The sequence below is a fragment of the Telmatherina bonti genome (genome assembly GCF_933228915.1).
Source record: "Telmatherina bonti genome assembly, chromosome: 4".
NCBI classification, from domain to species: domain Eukaryota; kingdom Metazoa; phylum Chordata; class Actinopteri; order Atheriniformes; family Telmatherinidae; genus Telmatherina; species Telmatherina bonti.
Genome location: NC_136622.1, coordinates 38,302,744 through 38,323,384, shown reverse-complemented (window position 1 = coordinate 38,323,384; position 20,641 = coordinate 38,302,744). Strand labels below are relative to the sequence as shown.

Below are 20,641 nucleotides of genomic sequence, written 5' to 3'. Positions count from 1 at the left end.
AGGTACCCGTTAGTGGCTTTGGATGGAGGTGTGCCAGGTACCTTTTAGTGGCTTTGGATCAAGGTATGCCAGGTACCTGTTCGTTTTTTTGGATGGAGGTGTGCGAGGTACCTGTTAGTGGCTTTGGATGGAGGTATGCCAGGTACCTGTTAGTGGCTATGGCCCCATGAAAAACCCTCCACTGAGCGTCTCCTGCCACTGCTTTATCGCAGGAGAAACTACCAGAGCATGGAAAACATACTCATACTCATCATACCACTGGACAGAGAAAGTACAGTTCTCACCAAACGCTCTCAGCGCTTCTGTTAAAGAAGTACAGACCTCCTGTACCAGTCTGTTAAGAAATCTGTCCAAGTGTATCCGTAGCAGACCAGCCAGAGTAGATGCTGAGGATTTCAGGAGGTGGCCCAGTTTGACACAGCCGGCCTCCCTCATACAGGACTGTAGAGTGAACGATGTGAGGATTGGAGAAGAAAACAGCTTGTTCCCAAACAGGGGGTCCTCAAACAACCAGAACCCAGAAGAACAGACAAGTTCCCACTCGAAGGAGAAGACCCGCGAGGCCTGCAGCACTGACTGGTAAAAATTTGTCAAACGCGTCAGATCCAGAGAATGTGATTGGAGCAGGAACAAATGTTTGTTGTAGCCAAGGCTTCCTGCCTTCCTTAGCAATAAACAGGCGGTTTCCATCCATGGTGATCCAAAACTATAGAGCAGTTTCTGGGCTGTCTGTAGTCTGAAAGCTGTCACACGAGACATGATGTCAATCAGGCCCTGTCCCCCCCTCCTGGACCGGGAGGTACAGAACCGCTACTCTCAACCAATGATGCCCAGACCAAAAGAAGTCCACAAGCTTTCTCTGGATGTCCTCCAGCAAACCTTCCGGTGGGGCCAGCACAATCAATCTGATTGTTAGCCAGATTGTTAGCCACTAGGACCCTCCCCCTGTAGGACAGCTGAGGCAGCAACCACTTCCAGTTGGACAACCTAGTACACACTCTCTCCATGACACCCTCCCAATTCTTTTTCTGGTAAACCTCACTCCCCAAATAAACACCCAAAACCTTTAGCCCCTGGTCCCCCCATCTGAGGCATTCAGACAGAATAGGAGTGGGACTGTCAGCCCACTGTCCAACCAGTACAGTCTCACTCTTGCTCCAGTTAACCTTAGCTGAAGAAGCCTGAGCGTATAAGTCCAGACTGCTCTTAAGATTATCCACATCCCTCTGGTTCCTGACCAACACTGAGATGTCATCTGCATCTGGTGTCTGTGTCTTTTTCTCTCTTCAAAAAATTTGATTTATGTACTTATTTTCATGTGATCCAAAAATTGAATTATACCTAAAATATACTAAAACTTTACATCTGTGCAAACTGCACAGCTACTTCACTGGTTGATTCTCCTTGTAAAACTGTTTAATTTCTTTTTTGTTGTTCCTTTTTAATGATCATCTTCATGATTACACTTTGTAAAAACTGACCCATGAAATAACTTTTTGAAAACTTAATAAATAAATAAAAAAAAAAAATCCTCCTCAATCCTACCAACACGTCTTCCGATGAGGAAGCAGAGCTGGGGGACTCAGGGGTGGACTCTCCTATCTCTGGGGCTGAAGTCGCTGAGGTGGTCAAAAAGCTCCTTGGCAGCAAGGCCCCGGGGGTGGATGAGATCCGTCCGGAGTTCCTTAAGGCTCTGGATGCTGTGGGGCTGTCCTGGCTGACACGCCTCTGCAGCATCACGTGGACATCAGGAGCAGTACCGCTGGATTGGCAGACTGGGGTGGTGGTCCCCCTTTTTAAGAAGGAGGACCGGAGGGTGTGTTCCAATTACAGGGAATCACACTCCTCAGCCTCCCTGGTAAGGTCTATTCAGGGGTCCTGGAGGGGAGGGTCCGCCGGAAAGTTGAATCCCGGATTGAGGAGGAGCAGTGTGGTTTTCGTCCTGGTCGTTGAACAGTGGACCAGCTCTATACCCTCTTTGGGGTCCTGGAGGGGGCATGGGAGTTTGCCCAACCAGTCTACATGTGTTTTGTGGACCTGGAGAAGGCATTCGACCGTGTCCCCCGGGGGCTCCTGTGGGGGGTACTCCGGGAGTATGGGGTACCAGACCCCCTTGTAAGGGCTGTCTGGTCCCTGTACGACAGGTGTCAGAGCTTGGTCCGCATTGCCGGTAGTAAGTCGGATTCGTTTCCAGTGAGGGTTGGACTCCGCCAAGGCTGCCCTTTATCACCGATTCTGTTCATAACTTATATGGACAGAATTTCTAGGCGCAGCCGAGGTGTTGAGGGGATCCGACTTGGTGACCTCAGGATTGGGTCCCTGCTTTTTGCGGATGACGTGGTCCTGTTGCCTTCATCTGGTGGTGATCTCCAGCTCTCGCTTGAGCGATTCGTGGCCGAGTGTAAAGCGGCTGGGATGAGAATCAGCACCTCCAAATCTGAGACCATGGTCCTCAGCCGGAATAGGGTGGATTGCCCTCTCCGGGTTGGGAGTCAGGTCCTGCCCCAAGTGGAGGAGTTTAAATATCTCGGGGTCTTGTTCACGAGTGAGGGAAAGATGGAGCGCGAGATCGACAGACGGATCGGTGCGGCGTCTGCAGTAATGCGGGCTCTGCGCCGGTCTGTCGTGGTGAAGAAGGAGCTGAGCCAGAAGGCGAAGCTCTCGATTTACCAGTCGATCTACATTCCTACCCTCACCTATGGTCATGAGCTGTGGGTCGTGACCGAAAGAACGAGATCTCGTATACAGGCGGCTGAAATGGGTTTCCTCCGCAGGGTGGCCGGGCTCACCCTTAGAGATAGGGTGAGGAGCTCGGTCATCCGGGAGGAGATCAGAGTAGAGCCGCTGCTCCTCCGCATCGAGAGGAACCAGTTGAGGTGGCTCGGGCATCTGGTCAGGATGCCTCCTGGACTTCCCTGGTGAGGTGTTCCAGGCACGTCCCTCTGGGAGGAGACCCCGGGGAAGACCCAGGACACGCTGGAGGGATTATATCTCTCGGCTGGCCTGGGAACGCCTCGGGATCCCCCCCGCAGAGTTGGCAAATGTGGCTGGGGAGAGGGAAGTCTGGGCTTCCCTGCTTAGGCTGCTGCCCCCGCGACCCGACTCCGGATAAGCGGCAGAAGATGGATGGATGGATAAAAAAAATAATAAATAAAATTTTAAAAAAAAGCAAGAAACCGGAAGCCCCCGGTGCAGCAGCCGGAAGCCGCCAGTGGAAACTGCGGCAGCTTGACGGCATGAGGAGCTGAGGGGGCGGCCACAGCAAGCAGGAAGAAACTGGGAAAAGTCCCGCTGTTCCGTCGTTCCTCCGCGACACCAACCACAAACGGCTGGACGGCTTCTAGGAACTACTTTTCCTCCGTGTTGGAGGCTTGCGGACCGTCCCGGTGAACTCTGCACGCAGCACGCAGCCCGCAATCTGCGGCGCACCCGCAGCGGGGGGAGGCGGGGGGGCTGTAGCAGCAGGCTAGGCTAGGCTAGGCTAACGGCACAGCCGCTCACCACACTTTAAACTTGTTTAAAACTTTTTAAAATCCAGCAGCATTCAGTTGTTGTTGTTTTTTTTTGTTTTTTTACAAAAACAAAAAAGAAGATTAAAATAATTGAGCTTTTTTTTTTTTTTTTAAATAAAAAATTTAATAAGTAATCTCGTAAGCACTAGCACAGCTAATTATCCCGCTAGTCACCAGTTTAACAACTTAGCCTGTAGCCGCTAGCATTGCTAACTATCTGGCTGGTTGGGACTAATCGGTGTTGGACAGATAAATGTTTTAATAGGTGAGTTTGTAGCGGCAGTGTAGGTAGTTAGCCCTGGTACTTCCAGGTCTGTTGGCGGCTGAAACGCTGCTGACGAGCCGCAGCTCTGCTCAGCTGATCTGAGATCTGTTCTCCGGGTTTTTGCTGCTTTCTGGAGGCAGACACACCGAGCTGTGTTGTTAGCATGGAGGCAAGGGAGCCTGGCAGCTCGGAGCGGTTACATAACACCAACAGGCCGCGAGAGAAGTTGCTGATCGCCTCCTCCTCCTCCTCCTCCTCATACTCAGCTCCTCCAGCCCGGCTCTGACCGCTGCAAACTGCACCACAGACCAGCCGACTGCAGCATGAAGGAGGTGTGAGCTCGCGGGGAGACAGACAGACGCGCGCGCATCAACAACCCGACCTTCCTGCTGAAGATGGAGTCCAACCCGCTCATTAATGGTGAGACGTGCTCCGTGTTGTGCTTGCGCTGCACACGTAGCAACAGGTGTGTGGAAGCTGCTGACATCTGCAGATGTGTTGGTGTGCGCGAGCGTGTCAAGGTGCAGGTCTGGATCTGAACCTGCAGGACCAGCAGGGATGTGGGATCCGAGCTGGACCTTGATGTTCATCTGATCAACACGTCTCTGGTGGTCCCACATCGTGTATGTCACCCTGCACGCACCAACCCGGGACCCGTCTGGGTCAGAGACCAGGAACCGGATCCGGTCAGAGATAGGGTTGGGTGATATGGCCAAAAAATAAAATCCCAGAATTTTTAAAGCCAAATCCGATTCCGATTTTAATTTAAATTTTTTAATTTAATTTCCAATTTTTTTCCTCTTAATGTAAAGAAAAGAAAAATGATAAATTACAAACATAAAAATTATTCTTTTTCCTAAAAGCTTTTACTGCGGTCAGCCTAGGAGTTGAATTTTAGTTGCAACTGAACAAGCTGTTAAACAAGAGATGCAGCCGCTGTAAACATTATAACAAACATCATGTTTGCACTTCATGCGCTTCCACTGTGAGATAGTTTTTAACTTTTGATCATACATTTAAGAATAGGCCTCACTTCACTTCTGTAACTTTATTCTTTTTTATAACATTTTTATTTTTGTTCTTGTATAGATAATACACCTTGGAAGTAATACAACATCTCTACGCAGCAAAAACTTCTGCACATCTTAATATTCACAAAATGCTTGGTTACGTATACATCGTGTAACTTTTTTCTAAAATGAAAAAAACTAATGATAAATAAAAGCGCTTCTTTTTGGAAGAAAACTAGTGATTAATTTTAGAGTATTTTGACATTAAATAACCAAAACAATTTCCCACATTAGAAATGAGGTGGACCGACCGGCTGCTTGGGCGGCTTTAGCTTCCTGTCCTTTTCTGGACACATCCTCTGTAGATCTTCCCAGATGTTAGTGTGGGATAAACATCTGTGTTTGGCTGATTTAATGGCTGCTGGTGGGACACTTCAGGGACCATCAGGAGAGATGTGTGTTGGTGAAGGACTTCCCGTCTTCCAGCCGTCTGCAGGACTTCCAGGACGACTAACTCTCATGTTGTCCAGAGTTTCAGATGCTGTTGGTCATCTGGCTCCTGATTGGTTGGCTGGTTTGTTTCTGACCTGGTTCTGCTGATATTCTGATGAATGACGGTCATAGATAGAAATATTCAGTGACTCACCTCATCCATCAGGACGACACGTCTCACTCTGTCCTTGCAAACACAATGGTGGGAAAGAAAGACGTTGCCATGGCAACGCTGACACACTCTGATGTGTGTTGATGAGAGCTGTGAGTCGTTTCTGATGTGTTTTGTGTTTATGGTCCAGTCAGAACTGCAGTCAGAACCAGTCAGAACCATTAACCTGTGACCCGGTTTTGGACATGTTGGTGGATTCCTGTTACAATCAAAACATTTGCTTCCACCTGCAGTCTGTACTTCCTGATTGGGTCTGATTTATGATTGGTCCCTGATGGACTGAGCGGCATGTGAATGTGAATTCTGAGCGTCTTCAGGTTGGCGTGCCTGCGAGCAAGGCAGCAGCATCTCTTTGCCTTTCCGTCTTCCTCCCTTGGTTACCACCCATTAAAGGTCACCATGGTGATGGTCGTCAGGCTGTGTGTTGCATAATAGGTCAGCCAATGGTAATGAGTTAGATTTCCATGGCTGCGATGTGCTCAGTGTCCCCGCTCTCAGCCGTTTGTTCTCTGTACCAGTTTGCTGATGTGGTTTCAGTCCTCAGACCTCCGTGGGTCAGGAATCGTCCTGAAACCCAGTTTCAGGCTGTAAGAGCAGCTGCATGCCGGGCTGCAGATAACAGATTCATAAGGAACCATTCAGCAGACAGTCCAAATGAAAGAACATAGAAGTTTTCTTTTGGAATCCTTCTTCTAAGAAGGCTTCCAGGTGTGATTTTGCAGAACTACAATGTTTAGTCTGAGCTTTCGGTATGGAAAGTGAAGACGCTACCAAAGAACTGTCCTCCACGTCTGGAAGAAAGACGAGAAGACGCAACGTGCAGCAGCGGAGACGGAGTTGCTGGCATCTGGATAAAACAGAAATAAGTGGGAAGCTGGTACGTCTGTTTAGCCTGCTAATCTGACCTGGACTGTGTCTGTGTGTCCCTCCAGCCATGGACCCGTCCATCACTCTGTGGCAGTTCCTGCTTCACCTGCTGGAAGACCAGCAGCAGCGTCACCTGATCTCCTGGACAGGTGAGGATGGAGAGTTCAAGCTGCTGGATGCCGAGGAGGTGGCACGACTGTGGGGGCTCCGCAAAAACAAACACAACATGAACTACGACAAGCTGAGCCGAGCTCTCAGATACTACTACGACAAGGTTAGAGGACGTCCCCGGTCTGGTCTGCAGGACCAGCAGCTGGTCCAGAAAAACCGTCCGTCTGTCTTCCACCTCGTCTGTCTGTCTGTCTTCCACCTCGTCTGTCCGTCTGTCTTCCACCCCGTCTGTCTGTCTGTCTTCCACCTCGTCTGTCCGTCTGTCTTCCACCCCGTCTGTCCGTCTGTCTTCCACCTCGTCTGTCCGTCTGTCTTCCACCTCGTCTGTCTGTCTGTCTGTCTGTCTTCCACCCCGTCTGTCTGTCTGTCTTCCACCCCGTCTGTCTGTCTGTCTTCCACCTCGTCTGTCTGTCTGTCTTCCACCTCGTCTGTCTGTCTGTCTGTCTTCCACCTCGTCTGTCTGTCTGTCTGTCTTCCACCTCGTCTGTCTGTCTGTCTGTCTTCCACCCCGTCTGTCTGTCTGTCTGTCTTCCACCCCGTCTGTCTGTCTGTCTTCCACCCCGTCTGTCCGTCTGTCTTCCACCCCGTCTGTCTGTCTGTCTTCCACCCCGTCTGTCTGTCTGTCTGTCTTCCACCCCGTCTGTCTGTCTGTCTTCCACCCCGTCTGTCTGTCTGTCTGTCTTCCACCTCGTCTGTCTGTCTGTCTTCCACCCCGTCTGTCTGTCTTCCACCCCGTCTGTCTGTCTGTCTGTCTTCCACCCCGTCTGTCTGTCTGTCTGTCTTCCACCTCGTCTGTCTGTCTGTCTTCCACCCCGTCTGTCTGTCTGTCTTCCACCCCGTCTGTCTGTCTGTCTTCCACCTCGTCTGTCTCTGTCTGTCTTCCACCTCGTCTGTCTGTCTGTCTGTCTTCCACCTCGTCTGTCTGTCTGTCTGTCTTCCACCTCGTCTGTCTGTCTGTCTGTCTTCCACCTCGTCTGTCTGTCTTCCACCCCGTCTGTCTGTCTGTCTTCTACCCCGTCTGTCTGTCTGTCTGTCTTCCAACCCGTCTGTCTGTCTGTCTGTCTTCCACCCCGTCTGTCTGTCTGTCTTCTACCCCGTCTGTCTGTCTTCCAACCCGTCTGTCTGTCTGTCTGTCTTCCACCCCGTCTGTCTGTCTGTCTGTCTTCCACCCCGTCTGTCTGTCTTCCACCCCGTCTGTCTGTCTGTCTGTCTGTCTGTCTGTCTTCCACCTCGTCTGTCTGTCTGTCTTCCACCCCGTCTGTCTGTCTGTCTTCCACCCCGTCTGTCTGTCTGTCTGTCTTCCACCCCGTCTGTCTGTCTGTCTGTCTTCCACCTCGTCTGTCTGTCTGTCTGTCTTCCACCCCGTCTGTCTGTCTGTCTGTCTTCCACCCCGTCTGTCTGTCTGTCTGTCTTCCACCCCGTCTGTCTGTCTGTCTGTCTTCCACCTCGTCTGTCTGTCTGTCTTCCACCTCGTCTGTCTGTCTGTCTGTCTTCCACCCCGTCTGTCTGTCTGTCTGTCTTCCACCCCGTCTGTCTGTCTGTCTGTCTTCCACCTCGTCTGTCTGTCTGTCTGTCTTCCACCTCGTCTGTCTGTCTGTCTGTCTTCCACCTCGTCTGTCTGTCTGTCTGTCTTCCAACCCGTCTGTCTGTCTGTCTGTCTTCCACCTCGTCTGTCTGTCTGTCTTCCACCCCGTCTGTCTGTCTGTCTGTCTTCCACCTCGTCTGTCTGTCTGTCTTCCACCTCGTCTGTCTGTCTGTCTGTCTTCCACCCCGTCTGTCTGTCTGTCTGTCTTCCACCTCGTCTGTCTGTCTGTCTGTCTTCCACCTCGTCTGTCTGTCTGTCTTCCACCCCGTCTGTCTGTCTGTCTTCCACCCCGTCTGTCTGTCTTCCACCTCGTCTGTCTGTCTGTCTTCCACCTCGTCTGTCTGTCTGTCTTCCACCCCGTCTGTCTGTCTGTCTTCCACCTCGTCTGTCTGTCTGTCTGTCTTCCACCTCGTCTGTCTGTCTGTCTGTCTTCCAACCCGTCTGTCTGTCTGTCTGTCTTCCACCCCGTCTGTCTGTCTGTCTTCCACCCCGTCTGTCTGTCTGTCTTCCACCCCGTCTGTCTGGTGGCAAATGGACCTGAACTTTATTTAAGTTAAAGAAACGTTCCAGTCTGGTGATAAAAACAGATCTATGCTGCCGTCTTACTGACTTCTGGATGCTTGAAGAATGATCGAACTTAAAATTCCTCTGTTTAATTTTAAACACAGACAGATGTGTATGTGTGGAACACATTGAAAACATATTCCTCGACACTACGGCTCATTTCCTGCCATCTTACTCCAAAGAAATTCTGGGAGAAAAGAGGATTCACCGCTTGTAGCCTTTGCTACGTGCTAAACGAGGTGCGGTTTTGTTCCAAGCCTTCTGATTGGACGGTACTTGGGAAAGAGGACCAGCTTATAAACAAATATGCTTTTCTTCTTCTGGTGTTTTTGGACAGCTTTATGGTGTTGCATTACTGTTACCGACTGCTGTCAGAACATGGAAGTGAACTTCACACTTGTGGAGGAAATGAGTTAGTAACCATGGCAACGTAAATGACCCATGGAAATACGAGGGCTTAGACTTATGACAACATTTGACATTTACGTATGTAAGGGAGCAGAAATTGAGCTTTACTGTGCAGCAGCTGATGTCTGTCCTAGCCGTGAGTCCAGCTCCCTTCAGCTGTGAAGACATGGATACAGGTTGTACACGCCGCCATCTTAAACCCGGTACCTTCCTGTGTTTACAAAACGCTTATTATAATCAGCTGATTCAGCACCAAAAAAACCAGCCATGTTGAGCTTGCTGCTGGTGAGGATGCTGGTTCGAAGCCGTCTGACATGGACCTGATGTTTATTTTCTGCTGGTTAGATGATGAAGGCCACCGGCCGCTGGTCCAATCTGCTAAAAGTTCTGTTGAGTTCTGACATCTCGAGGAGGTGTAGCTGAGGACAGCGAGCAAGCTCATTGGTTAACAGCACAGTCTCCTTTCAGAACATCATCAAGAAGGTGAGCGGTCAGAAGTTTGTCTACAAGTTTGTGAGTCAGCCTGACCCGACGGCGCCTGATGGGGTCCGAAGCGCAGAGGAGGTTCCGAGGAGAGACGCTGCCGACCCAAATGGCCAGTTAAAGGGCCCGGTGGTCTCCACCTGCCCGTCTAAAGGCTTACCTCAGGTAAATCTGGCTTCACGTTGCAGGCAGGTGTCCGCTGCTGTGCTCTGATTGGCTGGTTTTTATTGTTGTGCAGCGCACGTCACCCAGCAGTTCCCAGAAGAACTCCAGAAACGACTACATGAAATCTGGCCTCTACTCCACCTTCACCATCCAGTCCCTGCAGACCCCACCCAACCCACGGCCAGTCAAATCAGAGGTCCTGCTTCAGCAAGATCCCGCCTCAACAGCTGACGGCACGGCCAGAGAGGTGGGCCCGACAAACATGCGTTCACAGATACTGAGAAGGATCGAAAACCTGAGAGGAAGTAGTTCTTACAGATCAGGTATCAGCTCCTCTAACCAGGTGTCTTCATCCTCCTCAGGTCTGTGTCCTCCCGGAGTCCAAATCATCTGTTGACCCTGCTCTCCAGGTGATCGTCACCCATACATCTCCCTGTCCGACACCAGCCCTCAGCCCCCAGGTAGCAACCACTGCCGCCAGCACGCCACAGGTAAGACGCAGACATATTCACTCCTGGTTCGGACCAAAGTCCGGCTGGATCCGGTTCACTTCCAAGGTTTAGTTCTCTTACTGTAAAAGCAAAAGGACGAATGTGGTGTTAGCTAATGTTAGGCAGTGTTACTGGGTGTTAGCCATAGACTGTGTAGGAAAGATGGACGGAGCTTTCAGCAGTAAAAAGTGAAGCCTATACGGAAGTTAATAAAACTGCAGTTCCCCCTTCATCCACTAGGGGCTGCAAAACAGAGCAAATCCCCATAGACTCTCATGTTAAAAAGACCAACTTCACAGCAGGAATAAACATGTTTACAGCAGAAATAAACATGTTTACGGCAGAAATAAACATGTTTACAGCGTGGTACAAAAATCCATTTTTCAGTTAAGAAAAGAAAAATATTTTATTAATCTCCAAAGGGAAATATTGTAGTATATAATAATAATAACTAGAGGAGGTCTTGTTCCGGAGGCTGATGGCTGCTGGCAGGAATGATCTTCTGTATCTTTCAGTCTTACATCGGACCTGAAGAAGCCTCTCACTGAACACACTTTGTTGTTTCATCACTGTGTTGTGGAGAGGGTGTGAAGAATCCTCCATCATCTTCATCAGCTTGTGCAGCATTCTTCTTTGGACAATCAGCTCCAGCGGCTCCAGAGTTACTCCAAGCACAGAAGCAGCTTTCTGGATCAGTTTGTTGATTCTCTTCAAGTCTCTGGTTCTGATGCTACTACCCCAGCAGATGCTGCAAAGCTGACTGCACTCTCCACAACAGACTTATAGAAGATATGCAACATCTTGGTGCAGACGTTAAACCATCTCAGCTTCCTTAAGAAGTACAGTCTGCTCTGACCTTTCTTGTAGATGTAGTCAGTGTTGCATTTCCAGTCCAGTTTGTTGTCCAGCTGAACTCCAAGATACTTGTATTCCTCCACCACCTCCACCTCCTCTCCCAGGATGGAAACAGTGCTTTGTTTATTCTTCTTCCTCCTGAAGTCAACAATCATCTCTTTTGTTTTGCTGCTATTTAATATGAGATGATTGTCACCGCACCATTTAACAAACTGACTGACCAGTTCTCTGTACTCTGCTTCTTGTCCATCCCTGATACACCCCACAACTGCAGAGTCATCAGAGTATTTCTGCAGACGACAGGACTCAGAGTTGTACTGGAAGTCTGAGGTGTACAGAGTGAAGAGGAATGGCCAGAGTACAGTTCCTTGTGGTGCACCAGTGCTGCTGACCTCCATCTCAGACACACAACCTTTCAGTCTCACAAACTGTGGTCTGTTTGTGAGGTAGTCATAGATCCAGGTGGTTGTGGAGGTATCCACCTGGAATTTATGGAGCTTCTCACATAACAAAGCAGGCTGAATGGTATTAAAAGCACTGAGAAATGAAAGAACATGACCCTCAGAGTGCTGCCTGAATGGTCCAGATGAGAGTGTGCTCTCTGGAGCAGGTATATGATGGCATCTTCAACCCCAAGTCCATTACGATATGCAAACTGGAATGGGTCCTGAAAGGTGACAGATTGGAGGCGTGACAGGAAAGCAGTGGGCTTATGGAGGGTGTGTGGTCTGTTGGGCTGGAGGTAGGGGGTGAACTGAACCTGGTGAAGAATATGTTCAGCTCATTAGCTCTGTCCAGACCTCCATCAGGCTGGTCCCCCTTTAACTTGAAGCCGGTGATCTTCTTCATTCCAGACCACACATCCCTCAGGTTATTCTGCTGGAGCTGACTTTCTAACTTCTTCCTGTAGTCCTCCTTGCACTTCTTAGTTTGTGTTTTAAGTTGTTTTTGTGTTGCCCTCAATAACTCCCTGTCTCCATCCCTGAAGGCTTTCTTTTTGATGTTCAGCAGCTTTTTCAGGTCACTGGTGATCCAGGGTTTGTTATTGGGGAAGCACCTCACTGTTCTTGTTGGGACGATGCTGTCCACACAGAAGTTTATGTAATCTGTCACACACTCAGTCATGGCGTTGATGTCGTCTCCATGAGGTTCACAGAGGACGTTCCAGTCTGTAGCCTCAAAGCCTCCTCTAAGAGCATCTTCAGCTTCAGCAGACCAGATTTTGATAGTCTTTGTGATGACTGGTTGCTGCTGAACGATGGGCTTGTAGGTGGAGGTGAGAAGAACCAGATTATGGTCAGATCTTCCTTAAGGAGGCAGGACAGAACAACTGTATCCATTATTCATATTTGCATAAAATAAGTCCAACATCTTATTTTCTCTGGTGGAGCAGCTGACAAACTGCTGGAATGTTGGTAGAGTTGCAGAGAGGGAGACGTTGTTGAAGTCTCTGGAGATCGCCATGAATGAATTTGGATGCTGTGTTTGTAGCCGAGCAACGACGGAGCTGATGACGTCACAGGCTGTGTCTGGTGCGGTACCAGGTATTATATAAACCGCTACCAGAATAACACAGGTAAACTCTCTGGGTAAATAATATGGACGGAAGCTCACAGCTAACAGTTCCATGTCCCTTGTGCATATCTTCTCCTTGACAGTAACATGTCCAGGATGACACCAACGCTGGTTAACCAGCACTGCAATTCCACTACCCTTTAGCTTTCCGCTGTGTTGTCTACTGCGGTCTGCACGGACCGTTTTAAAGCCCGGTACAGACACATTACAGTCAGGGATGTGTTCATGCAGCCATGTCTCGGTGAAACACGAAATACTGCACTCTCTGTATTCTTTCTGAGACCTTGTTAGCATCTCCAGCTCGTCCATTTTGTTAGCTAGCGATCTCATGTTACCCATGACGACGGTAGAAATGGTTTAAATCTCCATCGCTTTCTCCTCTGTCTCACTCCCGCTCTGCATCCTCTTCTCTTTCTTTTCAACTCGATCGGGATTTCATGTGTTGTTTCGCTGATAATCCTGATTTGGGAGAGGTTAATCAGTTGATCCTGATTGTAAACAAGTCTTTCGTTGCCATGGAGACTCATCATAACAAGCCTTGAAAGAGCCAAAAATATGCAGAAAAATCTTCCTTGCAGCACACCCTCCGAATCGGCATGAAATCCTCAGAAAAAAAAGACCTCATTTGAGATCATATCAATGTGAGAAGACTTTGTACTTTTAAAAAAATCAAGATATCAAGTCAGAGCTACTACAATCTGCTGCTATCAGACGGCGCAATCTAGAATGGAATCGTCAATAGGTCAGGTTTACCTTCATGACAACTGTGGGGGGAGTGAATTTTTTTCTAACTCGCCTGTTTAAAAGTAATTTAATCTCAAAGTTCGGCATATTTAGGGCCATGTCATTTTGATTGACAGGTACACAATCTCCCACTTCAAGTCAGAAGAACGTAGAACAACTGTGGTTATTAGCTGGTTAATAACGTGACTTAGCTTTAGCCCGCTTACCTCCGTTAGCCGGTTAGCTACTGTTAGCTCCGGGTTAGCACAGTTAGCTCTTAGCTACAGAAAGTTCGGAGTTCACTCGATGTCAATCATCCACCATGACGCTCACAGCCCCCCTCTCAGCTCCACCTCTTTGCCCATATTTGTATGGGCCTATGGGTGACGTCACGGAGGCTCCGCCCATCTCTATTAACAGTGTATGGTGTTAGCTAATGATAGGCGGTGTTAGCTAGCTAGCAGGGGTCAGCTAGCGTTAGCTAATGTAAGGATTAATTGTTTAATGCTAAGTGGATGCTAACGCTAACAGCATGAGGAGTCAGGAAGATAACACATTGACATGTCTTCATGTCTGGAGTCGCCAGGTAACAGAAACGTTTTGTTGGAGGTTCTGGAAGGAGATCCGGTACCTTTAATGTGGATCCGGGTTTTTGTGCTCCAGACTGACCAGAAATGTCCCCTGTCTTTCCCCAGAACCCACCGGGTCCCCCCCTGAGTGACCCTCCTCAGATTTATCTGACCAACGTTGGGGACCCATCCTCTCTCATCCCTCTGGGGGGGGGCGTCTGTCCTGTTCCCCCTCCTCACGTGTCTTTAGGCCCCCAGGGGCCGCAGCAGGATGAATGTGGGGGAGTCGCCACTTTCCCCCCTCATCCTCACCCTGCTTCTCACCCAGCTCACCCTCAATCTGTCTTTGTCATCATCAACCCCCCCACCCCCCAGCAGTCGCAGCAACAAGCAGCCATGACAGCCCCTCCCCCCTCTGTTCTGTCTCTGCCCCCTCCTACCACCCGCCCGCCTCCTCCCCCCATTGTCATCAAGGAGGAGAACCTGCCGTTGGAGGAGGAGCTGCTGGAGATGGTGACCCTGGAGAGGAAGCAGGTGGAGGAGGTAAGCAGATGGTGATGACGTCACAATATGACATCATCACACCATGATGTCATTCCACCATGTTTCTTCTTCCTGAAAACTCTCCTGTCTTTAGGTTCCTCAGCTGACCGGTGGGTGTGGGGAACCAGAACCCTCCCTCACCATTGTGGAGAGCCCGCTCCCTCCCTGCATGGAGCCTGGGGTCAGAGTTCAGCAGGCGGGACGGGAGGGGGGCGCAGAGGAGGAGACTAAAGATGCACTTACAGGTAACAGAAGCCAGTTAGAGCTCAGTTAAGCTTCTCTTTTTACAAAATGCTAACAGCGGGTGCTAATGCTAACAGCGGGTGCTAATGCTAACAGCCAATGCTAATGCTAACAGTTTATGTTTACGGTCTCGTCTGTTACCGCTGTGTTAGCTAACGTTAGCAGAGACCGCATCAGACACACTGGCGCTCGGGTCGACCTTGTTTCCATTTCTCTGTCAGATCCCGGCATCCCTCTGGCGGCGTCTTCTGCGGGGACATTGGAAGTTGCTCCTCCCAAACCAAAGAAGCCACGGGGGCTGGAGCTTCCCTCATCCCCGTCCCTCCCCCCCGGCCTCTCGCTGGACAAGGTGAGATGGTCAACCACACCGGCACACCTGTTCCAACTGCTGTGAAGTCACTTCCAGTTGTCTCTGCAGGTGAATGCAGCGGTCAACAGCTTACTGGCTCCTGGATCTGCGACCAACACGCTCACCCCGACCGTTATCACCTCCCACGCTCTGGTAAACAGTCGTCTGCACGTCATGACTCCTGCATGACCACACCAGGCATAACAGCTTCAGGTTCTCTTCTCCTGTCCAGACTCCCGTCCTGCTGACTCCCAATGCCCTTCCCTCCACCATCCACTTCTGGAGCACGCTGAGTCCCATTGCTCCTCGCTCGCCCGCCAAACTCTCCTTCCAGGTAATAGACAGAGCCCACACAGCTCCAACACAGACCCGTTGGATCAATGAGTCTGATCAAGTCCAGACTTAGTTTCCCTCAGACATGAAGACAAGATGCTGAGGTCCAGCATGGTCCTCTTCATCACCTCCACCTGGTCTACTTCCTGTTAACACAGATATCTGATCAGCCAATCACACAACCGACCCGGTTCTAGAAGGTTTTGATGAAGAGCATGACCCGGTTCTCGTTCTGAGGGGACTGATCCAGAGTTCTGAGCTGGCTGGACACAGTGCGGACATGTCTGTCCTCTCAGAACCAGAAATCATTCATGGGTCCAGATGAAAACATGAACATGTTTTCACGCATGTGCAGCTCCTCCCACACAGAACGCTGAGCTGAGACCGACCCGGTGAGTTCTGCATGGACCTGAACCCGGTCCAGAACCCACACATATCTACCTTATTGTCTCTGTGAGGACACTAAAGCTCCTCGTGACAACGTCATCAATGCACAAGTCCAGGTTCTGCATGGTTCTGCCATGTCTGCAGGGTTCTGCCGGGTCTGCAGGGTTCTGCATGGTTCTGCCATGTCTGCAGGGTTCTGCCGTGTCTGCAGGGTTCTGCAGGGTTCTGCCGTGTCTGCAGGGTTCTGCCGTTGTCTGGAGTTGTCTGACGTTCCTCCAGATGTTTTCCGGCGCTAACCTCCGTGTGTTTCCCTGCAGTTCCCGTCTAACGGCAGCAACCAGATCCACATCCCGGCTCTGAGCGTGGACGGCCTGTCCACCCCCGTGGTTCTGTCCCCTGGACCCCAGAAGCCCTGAGCTCCCTGCCCGCCCCTTGCAGCTCCTCTGCTGGGTGCATCTGAACAGCCTCTCCTTTCTGGAGCCTCGGAGGAAAACTGAACCTGGACTCTGGAAGGTTCCCACCAGCGTCCGCTTTGGACCGCCAAGACTTTCTGGTTGTTTTTAGCATCCAGAGGCCGGAGGACGTCCCAGGTCCTCCTCACGTTGGGACTGCTGGACAAGCAGAGTTCCCGAACGTGTCCTGAGACAGACGAAGAAGACGAATTGTTCTGGATCCACAACAGGTTTCAGTTTCTGGTTTTGTAGCGATGACTGATTGAAGGTTCTGGTTCTGGAGAACCAGCAGCTCGGACCAGAAGTTTTCTGACATTAGATGATGAAACAAGGACATTTGGACGGATGGACGTGCAGGACGGAGATGTTTTCTCTTTACCAGCTGATTTTTAAATAATTTTATTTATTGGTGTTGGAGAAACTCTGTGGCGTTTCTACCCAAGCAGAACCGGGCCGGGCAGGCCGGTACCGTTTGACCCAACCTCTGTCCGATTCTTTCACATTTGAAGTTTTATGCTCTCTTTTTACTGGCTGTTTTTTAGGCCACGCCCTCCTGCTGTTATACGTGGCCTATCATTGGACAGTATCACTCTGAGCCGACCAATCAGAGAGGAGGATGTTGGACGGTTCTGCTGCATTCCAGCTTTTTTCTGGATGTTCTTGCTTTGTGTTTCGGAAATTTTTTGATTCAGAGTGAAAAACGAGACAATGGCGCCGGTTCAGTCCAAACACCTGATCTTCATCTCTGCCAGACCTCCAGCGTTCTGCTTTCTTTCTTACCAGGTCCTGATCCGATCCCCCGGGTTCCGATCCGGTCCCCCGGGTCCCGATCCGGTCCCTCGGGTCCCGATCCGGTCCCCCGGGTCCCGATCCGGTCCCCCGGCTCCTGATCTGGTCCGAGATCCGGTCCCCGTTTGGACGTTTACAGGGAAGTTTACCTGGAGTTGGAAATGTTTTTATTGTTATTAATCAGATAAATGTTTTCATTTACATTTCAGGAGATTTTACAAGGAAAACTTTTGTTGCGTTTTTGCATGGAAGCTGCTGGAAGAGCAGGAAGTTTATGTGGGAATCCCGGAACCAGGAAATCTGGGAAACAGGGAATCCCGGAAATGGAACGACTTAAAAAGTCGGACCAGAACTGAAACGAGTGTGGAACCTGAAGAGACGAAGATGTTTGAGGAGGAGGATGATGATGATGAACTTTAACACACTTTAAACAGACTGTTCTACTTCTGTATGCTAGCTGTGGTTTCCATGGTAACCTGATGACTGTTGCTTTTCTTGCTGCTGTAAATGTTTTATGCTTGTGTGTTGGTGAGGCTGCCGACACGCACACACCTGAAGCATCAGGAGCTGTCAGCTGACCGGGTTACTGGACAGCCGACCGGGATAACTGGACAGCCGACCGGGATAACTGGACAGCCGACCGGGATAACTGGACAGCCGACCGGGATAACTGGACAGCCGACCGGGATAACTGGACAGCCGACCGGGATAACTGGACAGCCGACCGGGTTACTGGACAGCCGACCGGGTTACTGTGTACTTTTACCTGTTCCTGTTCAGCTGATGGGGCCTCCAGGTGTTTTTCCGTCAGCTCAGCTCCTGATGCTGAGATTTCCCAGGCTGTAAACGCAGCGCGAGCCTTGTTGTCGGACTGTTTTCTCTCCGCGCAGCATGACTTTATTTTTCTACGTGTTTCTGGTGAATTTAAAGACGACGAAGCCTTAAAACGTGTTTTTAAGATTCTCTGATGAGCTTCTTTCAGAGCATGAAGAAGAAGAAGAAGAAGCCATTTTTAATGTTTGTCACCAGCAGAACATGAAGAATGTTGGAGCTGCGGCAGCAATGCATTTTGGGTAATTTCGCTCAGCCAGCACCTTTTATAACCATGAACTTCACACCTGAGTGGACTTTAAACTCTCTAATCTAAGGCACTGCAATGCATGATGGGAGTTTTACATCTTTTAATATATGCTGGGAAAACAGGGACCCGCTTGGGAATCAGTCGCTGCTGCAGCTGACTGTTCCTGCCTCAGGCATGTTACTGGATCCGACCAGTCAGCTGCAGCACCACCGTCACATGACCTGTCTGTCACTTCCTGTTAGCATGTCTGACACACTTCCTGTTAGCTTGTTGTATCTGACGCACTTCCTGTTAGCTTGTTGTGTCTGAGTCACTTCCTGTTAGCTTGTGGCGTCTGACGTGCTTCCTGTTAGCTTGTGGTGTTCTACTGCTCCCATGATGCTTTGCAGCAGGATCAGACAGGAAGTTCTTTTGTACATAAATGAAATCTGTAATCACGTGACCGGCTCAACCAATGACGTATTGTTTTTGTGACCGTTTTTGACACCCATGTGACCCCGCCTCCCCTCAGCCATGATAGGCTGGGGGTTGATTTATGTAAGGGGGCGGGGCTTGGGCTAAGGTCAACATATTTAATATGACGTTTACTGGAAACATGAAAAAGAAAATATTTTTATGGACTTATTTGGTGTAAATGTTTTCTACGAATACACACACACACACACACACTGAATGTAATAAACTAAGTTTGTTCTGGAGTTGCTTTTCTGGTTCGTCTCATCTCCACCTGAGTTTACAGCAACAGAAGAAGCTAACCACCTGTATGGAAACAAGCTGAAGGTGAGTATGAGTTTAATAAAATCCTGGTTCTGGTCCTGGAGGAGGTTTTCCCTCCTGGTTCTGGTCCCGGTGCAGTTCAGGAACCACGAAGTGATAAACTGGTTGATGTGATGAATCGGGTTAATAATGAACTTGGACATTAGCCCCGTCCCTTTTATATTCACCTGCATAAACTGGGACCTTAGCCCCGCCCCTTCTACATCCACCTGCAGACTGAGACCTTAGCTCCGCCCCTTCTACATCCACCTGCAGACTGGGATCTTAGCTCCGCCCCTTCTGCATCCACCTGCAGAGACTGAGACCTTAGCTCCGCCCCTTCTACATCCACCTGCAGAGACTGAGACCTTAGCTCCGCCCCTTCTACATCCACCTGCAGACTGGGACCTTAGCTCCGCCCCTTCTACATCCACCTGCAGAGACTAGGACCTTAGCTCCGCCCCTTCTACATCCACCTGCAGAGACTAGGACCTTATCTCCGCCCCTTCTACATCCACCTGCAGACTGGGACCAGCTGCTAGGTAAGCAGTTTGGGTTTGTTACAGCAGGCAGGGGCGGACTTGCCATTCGGCAAAACTAGGCGGTTGCCTGGGGCCCCCAGTTCTTTAGGGCCCCATAAAACTTGTCATAAACCTATGGTTATTTATTACTTCAACATAAATTATGTTTTCGATGAATGAATTTGCTAAACTTCCAGCAGAATGCTGATTATATCGTGTGTCTTGGGCCCCCCCTTCAGTCTCCACTATATCGGATCAGTCCATACTGCACATGAAAGGACCCAGGAAGACCACCAACCATGTGAAAACAAACGCGAAGAGGTAAGAAAAAATAAAAGATGAAAAGGAGCTTTCCCACAGCGATGATATAAAGTTAACAAAGATGGCGGGGGGAGCAGAAAGCTGAGCCGATGATACCGTCTTCGCTGCAAGTCAACAACCTGGACATCTGTTGAGGAGGGTCCGTCGCGCGGAGGGGAACGACGTTGGAGGGGTCGTTTTTTAAGTTTTGCATTCAAAACAGTCGAAACGTCAGGAAGTTATTAACCAGAGCCTGATCGATATATCATCTGGCTGATAAAATCGTTCCTTTACAGCTTTTTTCAAAATAATCATCTGTCCGTATTTTCTGATCCACTTGGACCAATTAAGGCTCACAGGAAGCTGGATCTTCTCCCATTATTATCAGCAATCACTGGGTGGAAGGCCGGGCACACCCTGGACAGGTCGTATCACGCGGCCATTTATTCATTATGTTGTTTTAAATTAATTTTTCAATTAAATCAATTTAAAATATTCTCTGCCAAATATAATCGACATCAGCTTCATCTCAGTTGGGCCGCATTATTAACACCACATTCTGGATTCCTATCAGTCTTGTAGCTTTTTATTAATGTAGTTTTATTGTGTTTTGTCATTTACTGCTGTAGATGTTTATTGTTGAGTTCATTCCAAATTAATTAATTTACTGTTGGGCAGTTTAAGCATCTCTAGTTTTCCTTTGATGTGTAATCTGTTTCATGATGCATTTCCCAGCAGGGCCAAGATGATACTTGGAGTTTTGGCTGAAGAATTCTCCTTCATTCTTCCCTTTCAGTTTTTCACAGATTTGACCACATATCATTATTTTGGAGACACTTGGTTTCAGCTGAGCAGGACGGGTTTGAAAGATGTAACCAGAGCGAATGATGTACAGTAGTGGAGCTGAAAGTATAGTATTCACCATGGGGCCCCAGACCTCCTAAATCTGCCTCTGACAGCAGGTAACCAGAAGATAACCT

At 49.5% G+C, this 20,641-nt stretch overlaps 1 protein-coding gene across 1 annotated transcript; it reads left to right on the top strand.

The window, feature by feature from the left end:
• Positions 1 to 3,255: 3,255 nt before the first annotated feature.
• On the top strand, positions 3,256 to 18,734 carry elk1 (ETS transcription factor ELK1). Its single transcript, XM_079239700.1, has 11 exons — positions 3,256 to 4,197; positions 6,384 to 6,592; positions 9,515 to 9,694; positions 9,768 to 9,941; positions 10,057 to 10,185; positions 14,034 to 14,450; positions 14,545 to 14,695; positions 14,915 to 15,042; positions 15,112 to 15,195; positions 15,275 to 15,376; positions 16,080 to 18,734. Exons 1-11 carry the CDS (start codon positions 4,173 to 4,175, stop codon positions 16,176 to 16,178), a joined length of 1,698 nt encoding a protein of 565 aa, XP_079095826.1. The 5' UTR covers positions 3,256 to 4,172; the 3' UTR covers positions 16,179 to 18,734.
• The last annotated feature ends 1,907 nt before the right edge of the window (positions 18,735 to 20,641 follow it).

What these genes read in the sequence shown, in the direction of transcription:
- elk1 (XM_079239700.1), top strand. Translation starts at nt 4,173, where the DNA reads ATGGAGTCCAACCCGCTCATTAATG. An exon ending in CTGCCGCCAGCACGCCACAG is followed by an intron (nt 10,186 to 14,033) that starts GTAAGACGCAGA and finishes GTCTTTCCCCAG; the next exon opens with AACCCACCGGGTCCCCCCCT. An exon ending in GACTAAAGATGCACTTACAG is followed by an intron (nt 14,696 to 14,914) that starts GTAACAGAAGCC and finishes TTTCTCTGTCAG; the next exon opens with ATCCCGGCATCCCTCTGGCG.